This window comes from Labrus mixtus, chromosome 15 (genome assembly GCF_963584025.1).
Source record: "Labrus mixtus chromosome 15, fLabMix1.1, whole genome shotgun sequence".
Lineage (NCBI taxonomy): Eukaryota > Metazoa > Chordata > Actinopteri > Labriformes > Labridae > Labrus > Labrus mixtus.
The window spans coordinates 5,262,241-5,277,982 of record NC_083626.1 but is presented as its reverse complement, the minus strand read 5'-3'; the positions used below and the strand labels follow the sequence as shown (position 1 = coordinate 5,277,982).

The 15,742-nt window shown below is 39.6% G+C and overlaps 2 protein-coding genes across 2 annotated transcripts in view; one reads left to right on the top strand and one right to left on the bottom strand.

Annotated features, from left to right (window-relative positions):
* lamb2l (laminin, beta 2-like) overlaps window positions 1-14,260 on the bottom strand; it is a 51,048-nt gene extending 36,788 nt beyond the window's left edge. Inside the window, exons 1-2 of the mRNA XM_061058258.1 lie at window positions 14,020-14,260; window positions 3,741-3,820 (exon numbers count right to left, since the gene is read on the bottom strand). Of these exons, the coding sequence (XP_060914241.1) occupies window positions 3,741-3,771 (31 nt within the window). The 5' untranslated portion in view covers window positions 3,772-3,820; window positions 14,020-14,260. The remainder of the gene's footprint in view (window positions 1-3,740; window positions 3,821-14,019) is intronic.
* Window positions 1-15,742, top strand: part of LOC132990158 (uncharacterized) — a 411,085-nt gene that overhangs the window by 17,290 nt on the left and 378,053 nt on the right. The gene's annotated exons all lie outside the window — the stretch shown is intronic.

Genomic DNA, 15,742 nt, shown 5'->3' with positions numbered 1-15,742 from the left:
CCACTTGACACCAGCTGGTTTACCTGTGCATGATTATAGTGCAGCACGTGGCACAGAAATACACAGAGGGGAAGAGTTAGACATAATGACACCCTGAGGTGTCTCCCTCCTGTACACAGCACTGTAGCAGGAATGTGAGGACAGAGAGGAAAATGTTATTCATTAGAGGAAACATTCCAGGTGTCAGCGTTGTGCAACAGTATGAAGTGTGGAGAGGTGAGTATGGGACCTGTTCACACACTTATACAGGTCAATCACATGGTACTGAAGTCTTGCACATCTTTAACCCTTCTTTTATGCTTGGGGACTAAGAGGCAGGAATGTAAACAAACCATGTGGAGGCTTTTCACATCCAGGATTACTGCTGATAACAAGTGAAGCTCAGAGATCCAGGGTTTGTGTCGGTGCATCTCAATCTTTGGTGATGATTGGAATTTAAAAAAAAAACATTTTTAAACATGTCGTTGCTTATTCTTTTTTTTTTTTACAGTCAGCTATGTAAACTTTGGTTTGAGAAAAGGAAGAGAAATTGATTTTCAACTCAAGCAATACATTTAATTGAAACACTAATATACATCTACACTTTATATCTTAAGTGATTCAAGTCTAATCCTACCTAGTCCTGGTATTACCAAACTATCTGTATGTGGAACCATAACTCATCCTAAGCACTATGATGTCATCAGTGCAGCTCTGCTTGCCTTGACTTGTGTAACTGATATTTCATGTTTTTCAGTCTCAATATTTCTCTAGGAACGAGAACAACATAGTGATGTCATACTCAACACTTTCATTTTCATCTTTGCTGTGGAGAATGTTATAAAGGCTATTTGACAGCTCCCCACCAGCAGCCCTTACAGGTCTAACGACAAATAACGATATTGGAAACGTAATTTTCCTGCTGATTCTTCTCCTTTGGAATTGTTGTCCATTTTCATCATCACTTCGTTTGGTGTTTTTACCCTAGATATCCATTTTTTCATTCATTCATTCATTCATTGTTTCATCACTCATTAGTTTGCATTCCAGGACAAAAGCTAATTCGACTTAAGCTCACTGCTATTGAAAGAAGTTTCCAGCCTGTAACACATAAATACAGTCCAGGTTAATAATTGACTTAAAGACTGACCCAGATACCTGTGTGTGGGCACAATGGGAGAGGCATGTATAATACGCTTAATCACTCTCCTTTTCAGGAGGTAAAGTCACAAACAGGTCTCCAGAGAAACAAACAAAAAAACAGTAACAAAGGTGATCCAACTAACTAAACAAAACTCCTTTAAAACATGGCCGTGAAGTGTCTGTGTGTGTGAGCATGTTCTGTGTGTGGCCCTTTCAAAAAAAAGAGCCCCTCAGCCACCAATTAACCCTGCAAGGGTCCACTGTGCCTCAAATCCAACACTGCTGTCAGTAGCCCATTATTTACTCCACATTCCACAAATGCCCCAAATTCTCACCGAGTTTTCAAATCCTAAAAGTTCACTCAGTAAACTTAAGTTAACACGACAAGAGGAGCTTAAATATATCATGAGTCGATTGAAGCTCCAACACAGCTGAATGGAGCAGAAAACGTTCCACACTGGACAGCAGTTTAGTGTGAGCTTGTATGTAACGTTTGAACACTGAGCAGGTAGTAATATCATGAAGATAAGTCATGGAGCTAGCAGTACACTTGGAGCACACTTGACTTGTGCTGTAACAAGCAAAGGGGCGCAGCTACCGTTTCCTTCAGGGAAGTAGCTGTGGTAAGAGTAACATCTTAGCTCAGTAGCTCTGTTCATGTTGAATATCACTTCAAGTGTATTTATTCATGTGGTGAGGTTCCACCATGTTTCTGCCACCTTTCAGGAAATCACTGTAATTTTTTAAAAATTTGGATATTGCAGTTATCTTAAGTTTTATGACTTCTACATAGAAAGCAGCAGACGGATAGAGAGTCTGTTGGGAGTTAAAGTGAAATAAGAGTTCCTCGATTCTGAAATTAACTGTCAGTAAAAGTTGTTTGATCGATGTCTGAACCGTTACTCATGGACTCTTCCATTGTCCGTTTTTGAGGCTGAAAAGATAATGACTGAAACGCCCCCCCTGCAAAGTTCTCAATCCACTTCACTTTATGGCTTGCTCATTATCTTGAAGTGAGAGGGACAACTGATTTTATGACTTTCTCAAGAAAGGCACTCATTGGTTCTCAGCACACAGTTTGCTACACTCAAACCCACTCACACTGTGGACGTAATTTATAAATTCAGGCATTTTAGTTTGCTTTCTTTTTCCTAATTCAGCTGAATGGGAGTCTGTTAACAAGGGTCATCCTTGAGGTCCTGTGTCACAACATAAACATTGCCAACAGCATGCAAATAGCATGTCAGAAAGCATTACATTTACATTTTACTCCAAATGTCATCTCCACTGTGTTTAAAGGCAGCATCAACTCACTTCAAACCATCACTTCCTGTTCCCTTGAGGAAAAGACAATCCTGTCAAACATCTGTGGTGACACTGCTGTGATTAACGTCCATGAAATAATATGGACTGGACGTAGTGACAACGTTAAGGTAGAGGAATTTTCTCTGGCTTTGAAACAAATAACAACATCTTAATGACAGGGATGAAGATCGAAGGTTGACCAACATTTAGTGGGTTTTTAGGGGATATTTTTGCCTTTATTGGATAGGACAGCTGAAGAGAATAAGGAAATGTTGGGAAAAGAGAGTGGGATGACTAGCAGCCAAGAGCTGAGGACAGATTCAAACCCACAGTCGTTGCGATGAGGACTAGAGCCTCTGTACATGGGGCGCATGACATCAACGCTAGGCTATACGGCACCCCGAAAGTCACACTGATTTGAATTGAAGACTCTGCTATCAGTCTTTTTGTTCTGTTCTACCGTAGGTGCCACAGTTTTCTGAAGCCAAAGAACTTATTGTATTCTCTCTTTGTCTTATATAATAATTGGATTTTTCTCTTGACATCTTTACTTCTTTTCCTCGTATGAAAACTTTCTTAAATAAAATGTTTGACCAGTTTTCAACTCTGATTAGAAATTACAAATCTGGCCAAGAATTTATTAAGTCATTTTCTTTGAATAAAGATGGTATTAGATCCCAACATGTGTTCTTTCTACATAGTTATGTCTATGGATTTGTAGTCCTTTTTTCCTTTCTACATATGATGTATTTTTATTATGCATCAAAATACCAAGGAATGTGAAAAGCTTTGTGTTACTATCCTCATAAATGTTGTTACAAGGAATAAATAATGACACAGGTGGAGACAGCAGCAGAAAGGTTTACCATATAATTACACTAATTACAGGTTTCAATCACTTGTATGAAAAACTGCCATATTGTGTATTTGCATTGGCAAAAACATACTACACACTATTTTGTTTTAATTACCTTTCACTTGTTGAGAGATCTGGGAAAATCCCCGCACACACATGTTGATGCCTCTACTGTTTATGTTACCAAATGATCCTGCTTCATTAAACAGATCCTTTAAACAGCATCGGCAGATTGTTCTCATTACAGATGAGCTATTTAATTCATGCTTAAATCATATATATATGATAACAATATTCAGTCATTAGCTTTGCTTACACCTCAAAATCAAACCACGCCAATTCACTCAAACTGGAACAAAACCAAAACCTCATGTTCACGTGGTTCAGTTAACTCAAATTAGAAGATAAAGGACCCTCAGAGAGCAAAAGACCAAACGGATTTATGTCTTGTACTCACCCAGCATGAGGAGGGACAAATACACGGCCATGATGGACAGCAGGGTGCCTGGACACTAGGAAACCAGGCAGTTTCTGTGGCTGTAACAAAAGAAAACAAAGTATTTGAGTGTGTGACAAAGTAAATGACAAAACTGTTTCTCCTTGTGTTCACCCAAGAACAGTCTTCACCCAAAAACAGAGGACACACAAGAGTACAAACTGTGTCACAATCTGACCTCCACTTTAAGATTAAGTGCCTACAGAAAGGCAAAATAACAGACTCTGTTGAGACTTGCAGCATAATTAAGCCACTGATGTCAAGAGGGAGAACCGCCTCATCATCCGACAAATAAGACTTCTTCATTTTCAAGTAGCTTAACCTTTCTCACAATTCAAGGTTTGCGATCCAAAGAAGGTCTCAGTTGGATAGCATTTTTCACACTCAGCTTGGCTAAAAGGAGGTCCACGTGGCCCGAGGCTCACACTGATGAAGGCGGAAACACAGAGGAGGGACCCCACGACATCTCACACCCACAGTGTATCACAGTTCAATGGATTTACATCGGTATTAAGCTGCTGGCTGCAGCCATTACAATAAGGCTCCTGTCTTCAAGACACTGAAATACTAATTCCATATTCAGCATGAATTAACATTTGCTTTGGCTTTAACACTTTACAACTTAATCTGTTTTACTTGTTGCTAAAGCTAATATTAGGGACACCATTCTGCATGCTAGACTTAGTCATGAAATAGGAAAAAACTACAGTATACATTACAAACTCATCATTGCTGTCGAGGAACGACAGTTTTTAATGATTGGGAACCTAAAAGAAAATCATTTTCACCTAGCTTAATACCAAGTTTTTTTTAGGTAAGGAAATGTTGAGGTGTTGGTATTGCCTCCTTAAAAATATGACCTTCCCTGACATATGGACCAAATGAAGAGAAAGCTGCAAATCACTGAATTTCCCATTTATTTCTGCTTTCACAATCCTGTACTAATCACTATTTTAGTACACAGTGTTGTTCAAAATGATCTTAACTGTTGCAGCCTAAATACAATTTTATGGGGGAGCAACATGCTACTTCATAAACTGTGAGACTCTTAAAACAGCAGCACCAGTGTGAGAAGAAGCATGGTGCAAAGGAGGAAAGAGCAAAACTAGGAGAAAAAGGAAACTGTCATTGGCAAAGGAGGAAAACTCATTCAGAAGTTTATCAGATCCCAGTTGATGCAGATGTATGTTCAAGTATCACAAATAACTGTGAAGGTCACATTAAGGAACATTTAAACCCAAACTTTTGCACCTGCAAGACAATGTTAAACAGATACTTTTACTAATTCCTCTGTTTTTTAAGAACACAGCACAGACTTCTGCCTTCAATCTACCTCTGAGAGGAGAAATAAGACTAATGAAGCTTCTTTGCAAAGATGAGCAACGCTAATAATCAAACACTATTACTTTCATAAAGATTACAGCTGCCCATTACAATGAACTTCATATTATTCCACAAGCCATTTGCTAAGTGACTCTAAACCCATCAGCTCCTTGTTTAACTAATACCCACTGCTACATTTTAACAGTTGAGCTGACAGTTTAGCCACAGGCGACACACAGTTTTAAACGTGACCTGCTGCTGTCATCACCTCCAACATTTAATTCACCAAAATCAGCAGGACGTTAAAATAACTTAAGCTGATGTTACACATAAGTGAAAATGCTATCAGGCATTCAGGTCATCCATTAAAATGAGGATCATAGAGTCATACTCACACAGCCACAGGTCACCTCTCTCTCCTCTGCACTGCGTGGTCAGATTTGTTAACTCCAAATCACAGCGTGTGCATGTGTGTAGGTTCCCGTATCCGTGTGTGCACGTGTGCAGGCCCTGGACCCCAATGTGTATATTTACGCGTGCATGCACATGTGAGGTGTGTATGTGCGGCAGAATATGTTAAAACAAACTTGAAAGCACAACTGACGGCAGCGATGTAAAAACAGAGGGAACGCCACCCGCCAATGGGAACGCTGCATGTGTGCGGGGACCCCCTCTTCATTCCTCTCCTCCCTCCACTTCACCCTCTCTCACTCCCTCCGGCTCGTCACTGGGGCACCGGGGTGAATGGACAGCTATTCTTATTCTAATTCCTCTGTCACTCTGTGGGCCACTGGCTGAAAAGAGGGGAATGGTCTCCAGGCTTTTGGAATGCACCACCCCTTTCTTCTGGACACTGGGGGAAAGTGAACGGTGAGAGAGGCAGAGGAGGCCAGAGAGAGAGAGAGAGAGAGAGAGAGAGAGAGAGAGAAAGAGAGAAGTTAAAAGGAAGACAGAAGAGAAGAGGATGGAGGTAGAAGAAAACCTACAAGAAAACAAATGAGGAAGGATAAAGAGGTGACACTGACAGGGACGGAGAGAGATATTTACTATCTGGGTTAAACTAGGCCACAGAGCTTGAGTGCAGTACCACCACTGTCCACACCGCCAAAGCGACACAAACATTTATCAAGATCAGCCACATGATAGTCCTACTTTGACCAACCCCAACTTCCTCTCTGCAATAAGAATGAACACTGCAATATATTTAAAACTTAGGGGAAATTCTCGTTTCTCACTACAGATTAAGGCCCTTGAGATCTCCTGTTAGCTATAACATTCTCACCAGGAACATCTATGATTATAACCAAGGGATATGAATTGAATCATTATTCTGGGTTTTTAAGGCCGTAGCAATTTCTGTCCACCTTTTTTCCTCCTCCACTCCATCATGATGCAAAGGGGAGGACACGTCAAAGAGGAAGTCTCGCTCTCTCCACAACTCCAACAGTTACGCCTTTTCGGTTTTCTGCTCAAAAGTAGTTTTAAATTGCCACCAGGTGCATGATGGGAAATCATTTTAAAAGGAATGTTGTTGTAGTCTTGCAGTTTGAGATCCTCAGTCTTTGACTAAAAACTCTGATAGTTGCCGACACATCTTCTGTAGATCGGAGAGGGCGCCTGATGTTAGTCTTTTAAAGGTTTTCTAAAAGTCTTCTGGTGTATGGAGGTGACAAATGAACTGAGGCTTTGGACAGGGGCCATGGAGGTCAGTTCTAATACAAAAGTTTATGTATGGTCATGTTTGGTCTTGGTCATTCATTCTTTCTGGAGGAATGTACTAGCAACAGTCATGTGTAACTCCCTTTTAGTATTAGTAAAACATTTGCATAACGTTTTGTAAAGGTATCAAAAAGGTTTGCTTATTTAGCCAGTGAGACATTTTTTCAATAATTACTTTATTGAGATTAATTGAGATATTTGTTCTGAATCATCAAACACATTTTCTTTGTTTTACTAATTACCCCATGAAAACCCATTTGTTTGCCTTTAATTTTAAAAAAAATCATCAATGAATAGTTTTTGAATAATTCAAAAGGTTGCTGAATCTCAGGATTACAAAAGAGAAAAGAGTGAGTAGTGCATGTATGTGTCTTACTGCCTCTGCGTGCACGATGGGCTACATACATGTGGGGGTTCTGTGCATGCATGTGTGTGATTTAGACTAGACAAATAATACAAAACTGCAGAGAGAACAAAGCAGCTTTCACATCAACAGCTTTCTGGTGATGTAACCTTTGAACTCTGCAGGGGGGGGGGGGTGAAAAGGACGCAACGTGTCGCATAGAAACCAGAGTGGAGGCTGCTGGAGCTACTGCTGAAAATGCTTCAGAAATGTTTTAGATGTTTCAAACATGAGTAAAAAAGGATTTCTCAAACCTTCATTGGCTGTGGGAACTTCAATCACTGCACTTGACTTATGAGACAACTTTTAAGTAACCTCTAAAAGAAGCCATATCACAATCCTGAAGAGAAAGTCTTAGCAGTGATTGATTCAAAAGAAAAAGTTAAAAACCATTTTAGGCTCCTTTTTAGAATCCTACATTTAACAAATACTGAGCAATTTAAGGTCATGAATAGAAAAACACTAGTGTAAAAAGTTAAATAATAAATATACAAGAGGAGGAAAGTCAACCTGTCCATGGTGTGACATTGTTCCCTCTCTGCTTGCAGGGATGTGGCCTAGACCTTGGGCAAAGATTGGGATGCAAACACACACAGCAATAAGATAAGAGGAACCCTGCAGAAAGTTCATTCCCACCACTATAACTTCTGTTAAGCAGTCTGACAAAGCCAAGAAATCTTGAGACACCAGTCCAAACAATCCCAGACTCCCATATCCTTGAACTCAAAAACACGATAAGCCTCACTCTGTGTTTGTCTGAGTGTGTGTACACAACAGGTTTTTGGACTGAGCCAAACACAGACAACGCAGATATGATACAGCTTGAGTCATTGTTGTTAAAGTATTGTAAAACAAGAAGAGGATGGAAATGGAATTCGATCACACAGATGAGCTCATAGAGGAAGTCTGCTTTACCTCCACTACAAGGAAAGCAAAGGTGACTATAAATACAGCTGCTGCTACCTGCACCACAGTGAGAGAAAATGTGTTTTTACATAGGCCTGAGGATCCCAGTGTTATTCTTGTTCCCAATAGCTCTGTCAAATTGGCTGCCATACTTTATCAACACAACCTACAGTATAATGTCTTTATTAGAAATGACTTTAAAACCACGTCTATGAAAAACCATTTCAAAGATGGAGTGAACAAGGTCTTACTAACATTTAAACTGTTTTGATACTACACCTGCCCTCTACGTTAAGTGTGAGATAACCTTTGCTGTGATTTTGCACAAACTCTGACTAACAAATATTATGAATTCTTACACCCAAGGCTTGATACCTTTAATTTGACCATTTTCAACCAATCATTCATTAGTTTAACTTGGAAAACCCTTGCAAGTGGGGTGCCATAGTTCGGTCGATAGGGCACCCAGAGGTTATAGTCTTCAACACATTTGCTTCAGGTTTGCCCTTGATGCACAGCTACTCGAACCTCTCCTCACCATTTGTCTTTCTTCAGCTGTCCTATCAATGAAGTCCAAAGAATAATGTTTAAAAAGCACGTGCAGGTATCAACAAGTTTTAAAAAGGACCCAAATTAAACACTTTCTTTTGATTTCAACCTTTTACTCGACTTGATAAAAAGAGATCCCTTGAACACTAAGTCTTCAAAAAGTTTAGTTTAATTCAAACATAGTGTCAAACAACAGAAAAGCTTTCGTTTTTAACAACTTCCTTAATCAACTGCATGCATATTGCCAACTCATCACCTGTGAAGTTAATTCAGTCTCTTAATCCTGTCTGAATATTTATTCAGGTGATTCATTCAGCTTAAAAAGATTACCAATAAAGAGAGATATTGACCAAGACTTCAAATAAAGTATACCTAATACCTTGTACTGCAGAGCCCTTCTAGCCTTTGTTCCAGACCACCTGTGCACACACAGACCAGTAGCAGTAAAGGGTTTTTGTGTTGGTGCTTTTGGGCTGCTTTGAAATCAAGGGTTTCCCAATCATGTTTCAGTCGACACAGTTTAATTTCTACTGTAACACCCCTGACATATCATGAGTCAAGCTAGCATCCTTAGCAGAAGCTGTTCAGAACCCTTTCCTGCCCCTCAATCCTTTGCTTTTCTCTTTTCTGTTTGGTGACAGCTAGCGTTGTGTGTAATCCTTCACAAGCTTTATTAAAATCATCTCTGTTAAGCCTTTTGGGATCAAAATCAGCCTACTTTTCAGGTATTATATTGAGCAGCTAAATTTGGATGTTTAAGGAGTCATAAAAAAAATTCATTATGATACACCCACTTCCCACAAACTGAATCGAGTACTTGTACATGTAGGCAATGGCTTGACTTGAAAAAAAATTGACTATAGATTTACTACATGCTCCTTCCATTGGCTGAATCAGATCATCTGTTGGTTTATTTCCATCAAGAAAATTGGAGACTTTAAAGTAAGCTGTCACAGTGATGGAAACAGCAGTATTTGCAAGCCCTGGCCTGCTGATAGAACCAAACCAATACGTTTGCTAACATCTTGTCAGCTCACATTGACCTATCATAGAGGTATAGATACTGGTGTATATTTTCCATATTCTCGCTATGATAACATTTAATGCAGGAAACAATGCTTGGCATGATTCGGAAATGATTTCAGAGTTGGGGTTTTTTCAGCGAGCTCTACAGAAACACTGTCTGCAGGACAAGATTGTTTGAGATTGTAAAATGTTATTAGATATTATTTTGAGAAAGTTATTTTCTTTTTAAGAAAGCAGATTTCTGAGTACCATTGCATAGTCATAGGGATGCAACACTGGGTAACATTCAAGGATAAAAAAAAGGGTGACATTCCAGCCTTAATAAAATAATCTGTATTTTAAGTGTCAGATTGGTAATCGGTACATTTTTCCCTTCACTATCAGCAGGCTTATTGTTCTAAAATAAAACCTGCAATGGTCAGGCTTGACCCGACACAGCGTAAAGACACACAAATAATACAAACACACCATGACAGAATTTAAGTATCTGAATTATTTTTTATGCACATGCAGCACAGTTTTCTTGCAGAATTTGTTTCTTTATTTTTGCCCAATCTTTTCAGATTTTCTACCCAACAACAACACTCTGAATCAAATCTAGTCAAGAGATCCACAAAGACCTGTTTAGAAGTCTGAAGTGATTTATGACAGAAATTAATGTTTAACTACCCTCAGAAGAACACACCCTAGACACCAACAAAAAAGCTCACGTGAGGGCATAACCAGACAGCCAGCAAGGAGCCTTTGTGGTGATTAAATATAGTGCAGACACACATCAACCACATAATCCCTCCACTCATGTTTGGACTAGAAAGTAAGGAAATCAGCAGGTGAGAAGTGGAAATGAACACGGAAAAGTTGAGTTTGTTAATCATCATTGCAGGGAGGGGGCCTGGCATGAGGACACACACAACATGACCAAGTTCCCCCAATTGACCAAATGTTTTTACAATCTTGCTGGCACTGACAGAGGTCAATTCTCTTTCCTCTTTCCAAAAAGGCTAATGTCCTTGATAAAAAAAAAAAAATACTCCACATATATCATTTAGCCTTGTGGATTAGTTTAATAAAGTGTATCAACCAGACAGAGCTTTAGCCAGGAAGACACTGCAGTGAGATCATATCAGAAAATTAAACTGTAGCCATCTCTTTTGACACTTCTCAGATCATCCTTAATATATTTGGTATAAAACCTTGGAAAGTTCAGTATCCAGAAAGGAAGCAAATTACTGTTTGACACACAACCCAGCATTTCCAAAACGCCTATTACCTCACTGTTACCTGCTCTAACAGGGAGTGAGAAACTCATTGAAAGTAATCATCATTCTGCAAAGGTAAAAAAAACTCAGACACCTCCTTCTCATATTTATTTAAAAAGTTTAGTATAAAATTGTAGCTGTTTTCCTGCACAAGGTGAATAGCACATAGTCCCATAATCTACCTTAACATTTATGTAACTCCTATTCTTTACCATCAAGTTATTCTAGATGTTTGCAACATTCGTTATGTTACTGCTGAAACTCAAATGATGTTAGTGTAAACTGTAGAGATGAAGTGATGGTCCTTTTTAAGTTGCACACTAACAGATGCAGAGTGGTAGGTCTTGGCCTGAGGCACTCTGAGCTTGGCTCTAATTGCAACTACTGTCTCGGTTCATGTCTACCAGCATAAAGTTCAAAAAGGATAGTTGAAGTTAATATACAGCCAAAGGTGTGTGAGTGTGAGTAATACACACTCAGCCAGTCAAATAATTAGTCTCACAGCTGTAGTTAAACAAATAAAGATGATGACTTCCTGAGGGAATCTTCAAGATGCTGCAGATGCCTTCATTTTAGAGACAGGACAGTGGAGAGTGTCAGACATTGGGGAGAGAGAGAGTGGGGAAAGACATGCGATACAGAAGCCACAGGTTGGATTCAAACCATGGCCACGCGCTTGAAGGACTTTAGCCTCCACTAGGCTACCAGCGATACATTTTTAAGGAGGTTCACATCAGGCTTCATATATAGGTATCTAATTAGGTACGTGAACTTACAATGTACACTGCAGCGTAGATTTGATGCAGAAGTATAAATCAGGCATAAAGAACTAAGTAATCGAAAAAAAACAGCAGAGGGTCAATCAAAGCCTGGAGAAACTTCCTGTTTTATGAGAGATAGACGGGAATTCTTCAGTTCTTCAAACTTCCTCAGTAAACACAAGGAAATTGCATTTCCTTTTTTAGATTACAAAGTATGTGATGTTATGTTTGTAGTGTTTAAAACAGGAAGAAGAGACAGACATAAAAAGGATGAGGTGTATGCCGCCTGTCTTGTCATCAAGCTGCAAACAGGGGGGGGTTGATTTCTATCAGGGGAAATGATTATGAGTCTGAGTCTGCAGAGGCCCTGACAGAGGCTCAGATATCATAGACGCAGTGATAGAGCACAAGGTGGGCGACAGCAGTAAGAAGTCCCCGTAGAGGCCTCCTGATCTTAAGATTAACCAAGCTCACACATCACAATCACACTTAAAAGCATCCTCTCACAAAAACACACACACTCATACCTGACTTATAAATTTGTCTCCCTACGGACATTTGTCACCCTTGATCATGACATTAAATCTACTGAAACAAAGCTGCTGAGCCACCTGGAAATCAGCACCAGAATAAATTGGTCTGTACATTGGCAGGAAAAGCACAAAATTGTATGAATCACCTATAGAATTGATTTACTTTTCAGGAGGTATATATATTTGAGTTAATCAAGCAAAACCACTGCTTTAGAAAACACATTTAGGGAACACCCTTCATGCCATGTCATCAAAACCCACATATTGGTAAATCATTCGTCAATTAACGGCTGCTGGTTAGCTTCCTTCTTTCCCACATGGCTAGTTGGGGTCTGAGCGCCCCGTGGATCCTCTTAACCCTTCAGGTTAGAGTTGATCTCAACAGCGGGGCGAGAGGCCAGGTTCTTGAGCTGATTAAAGTTAGACTTAAGTTAAGCCTTCAAGGGCCATGGGAACATGTACCAGCAAACACACAAATGTCTAAATACCCTGACAAGCTGGTGAAAAGAAATACATGCTATTATGGCTTTCTCTCAAGTGGTTCCTTTCTTTACGGAAAATGTCACAAATAGAGTCCCTTTTTAAGGAATAGCTACCCCTCACCTAAAAATCAACACGTAGGACTCTTATAGGTAGCTCAAAGGAACAAGAAGCAACAAAACACTGTGTCAATGGTTCTTTTTCACACAAAAAATTCATATTTCATTCATACAATTTCAGTTTGTAAATCTGAGCCGTTCTCTCCATTAACCTGCTGCTGGTTAATCTTGGAGGAATGTGTGCAACAGTGTCAGACTCCCTGCTCCCAGGCATTACACGAGCCACCAGTGTGAGAGTGTAGGCCCACACATACACACTGCCTGCACACACTGCAAGTCATCATTAACGAAACCTTTCAACTGTAAACCTTGGTTGAAGTTTCCGCTCCACATGTCGGGGCAACTCCTCTCTTTGATTTGGTCTGATATTTTTAATTATCCAAAAGATTACCTCATAGCCTAATTAACTGTTTTGTCCACTGTCTGTGTATGTGTGATCTGCACTTGGGTAAGCTCCATATTGGATGACATCACAGAATTCAGCTGAAAACACACCTGAAACCCTGGTTTCAGGTGTGCACCAATAAAACTTTGCATGCAAAATTGCTTTTGGAGTTCAGCCTTCACATGTTGCATGTGTTGCTGCGTGGACTAATAATACATTTATAAAATATAAACAACACTTCAATACAGCTATGGGCTCATGAGGACAGTATACAGCTGTACAATAATATGAAGGCAGTGGGCTAGAATTAGTCTGGCATTTAAAACAAAAGTAACCAATGATGACCAGTGTTTTCAGTGAAAACTACCACATTATTATCACAAGTGAAGTTAGTGGGTATCTTTAGTTCTACAAAAAACTTGCAAAGCTTTAAACCAGTGTTCAGTTAGGCTACTTTTAATTAAGGTTGTATTATTTTTTTTTTTACATAGTGGTCCAACAAGGCAAGCTAACAGTTCTATAGAAAGGCTAATTTAGACTAAGCTATAACCTAAAAACACGACAAAGTGCGTATTTAAGTCCAAAGAATTATTTACAGGGGGTTGCATTACAGTGGAAAGAATAACATTTATAGTAGACTAATAAAGGTTCACAATGAGCATGAACTCACTGTCCCTGTAGATATCACGGTAATTAAAGTTAATGTACTAAAGTGATTTGTGTTATGTGGGCGAGAGTCATGTTAGCAAAGACGGAAGGAAAAGATGGAGCACTCACCTGCTCAGTGCTCAGTAGTTTCCTGTGATTCCTCTCCCTCCTCTGCTCTGCTATGCTCTTCCGCGCAAACACACACTCAAACTTTCTCTCTCTCACACACACACACACACACACTCCCACACACGCAGTGGTCCCGACACCGCCTGATTGAGCTCGGTCTCCGGTCTGCTACAGTAGATACAGGAGGACTCGACGGGAGGAGGAGGGGCCACAAGTGTCACCACTCACCGGCCGCTAACTCTGATATCCCGGGAAGAAAACAGGAGCAGGTACTCTGGTGGTTCCCTTCCACAGTGCTGGACCCCACCCAATACTGTCAGGCCAAGCCCACTGTGCTAGGTAAAGATTACTCAGAGATTCCACAATGTTTGAAAAGTGTTGACTTTACTGCAGCACTGAGTCTGTTTTAAAGGGAGACTATATGTTCATAATGAAACTTGACTGTCACTTTAAAGACAAGCAAGCAACCACACAAAAGCTGTTCTATCAATAAAAAGGGCCATTTATGAATTACATTTGATTGTATAGATAGAGCAAGAAAACCATAAAAGGCAACATTCACCTTTCATGCACAGGGATGCAAGCTTTAAGCACTTTGTTGGATTAGACTTGTCTGGTAGCCCAAATACCTATGACCAAAGTCCTACACAATTATTAGAAATGTATTTTTTTCAATTACTATTTTAGATACAATATAAATGTCAACTGAAAACACAATTGGAGTTTTACAATTTTACTGAAATTTTAATTAATCTCACTCATAAAGCTTTGACAAAAGTTAAACCTCATGGTAATGCCATATATAAGCAATAGTTTACAGCATTTATTGCTTGTTTTTTTGAGTTGGGTTTACTCTTGGTCAACATTATTTACTTGTCTGTGTGTAAGGTGCAGAACCAAAAGGTAATGGGCTCTACCTTTTTCAGAATGTGTTTCTTTTATTCAGATGCATGGAATAAAGATCAAAAAATGACAAAAAACACAATTACTTTGGCAGATGTTAAACATCCCATACAAGATAAAACACTTTATTTTCTCGGTGTGAACACGGACCTATGAGACAAGTTTTTATAGGAAGTAACTGCAATTTATAAACTGATCTCATCTTTGACCTAAATTGTTCTCTCTGTTAAGCAGTATGCAACTTCCTACAAGAAACATGATGGTTGAGCTTAGATTTGAATGTCTTGACTCATGGCCTTGATATCTGCTCACCAAGGGCCATTTTTTGTTATCCTGTCTATATGCTTCATGGAGGGGAGATAGTAACTCATCACTGACAGGATTTGTATGATGGAATAATCAAGAGATGATGACAATCTCTGTTGACAAGCTCATTATGTGGTGCCAGTCGAGTCAACTGATAGATATCAAATAACCGCGACCCGCAGCCGCCTAATAGGATGACAGTCTCCTTTGGGTTGGATGTATGCATGTGTGTGTGTGTGTGTGTGTGTGTGTGTGTGTGTGTGTGTGAAGGTTTGATGTGATCTTTGGGTGAGTGAAGTGAGCTGCTTATGAATAGTATGTTCTATAAATGTTGTCTGGACATGGAAATATGATGAGGGGAAAAAACACCCACAATAGCATTGTGTTTATGGTCGAGGGAGAAAATGAGAAACCTCAGAAGACTAGTATAGGTGTCAAGCACATTATCAGAAGTCAGCTCAGGTTGTGCAAGGTGAAGCCCAGGAATGGCTGGAATCCATAATTATCAACACTT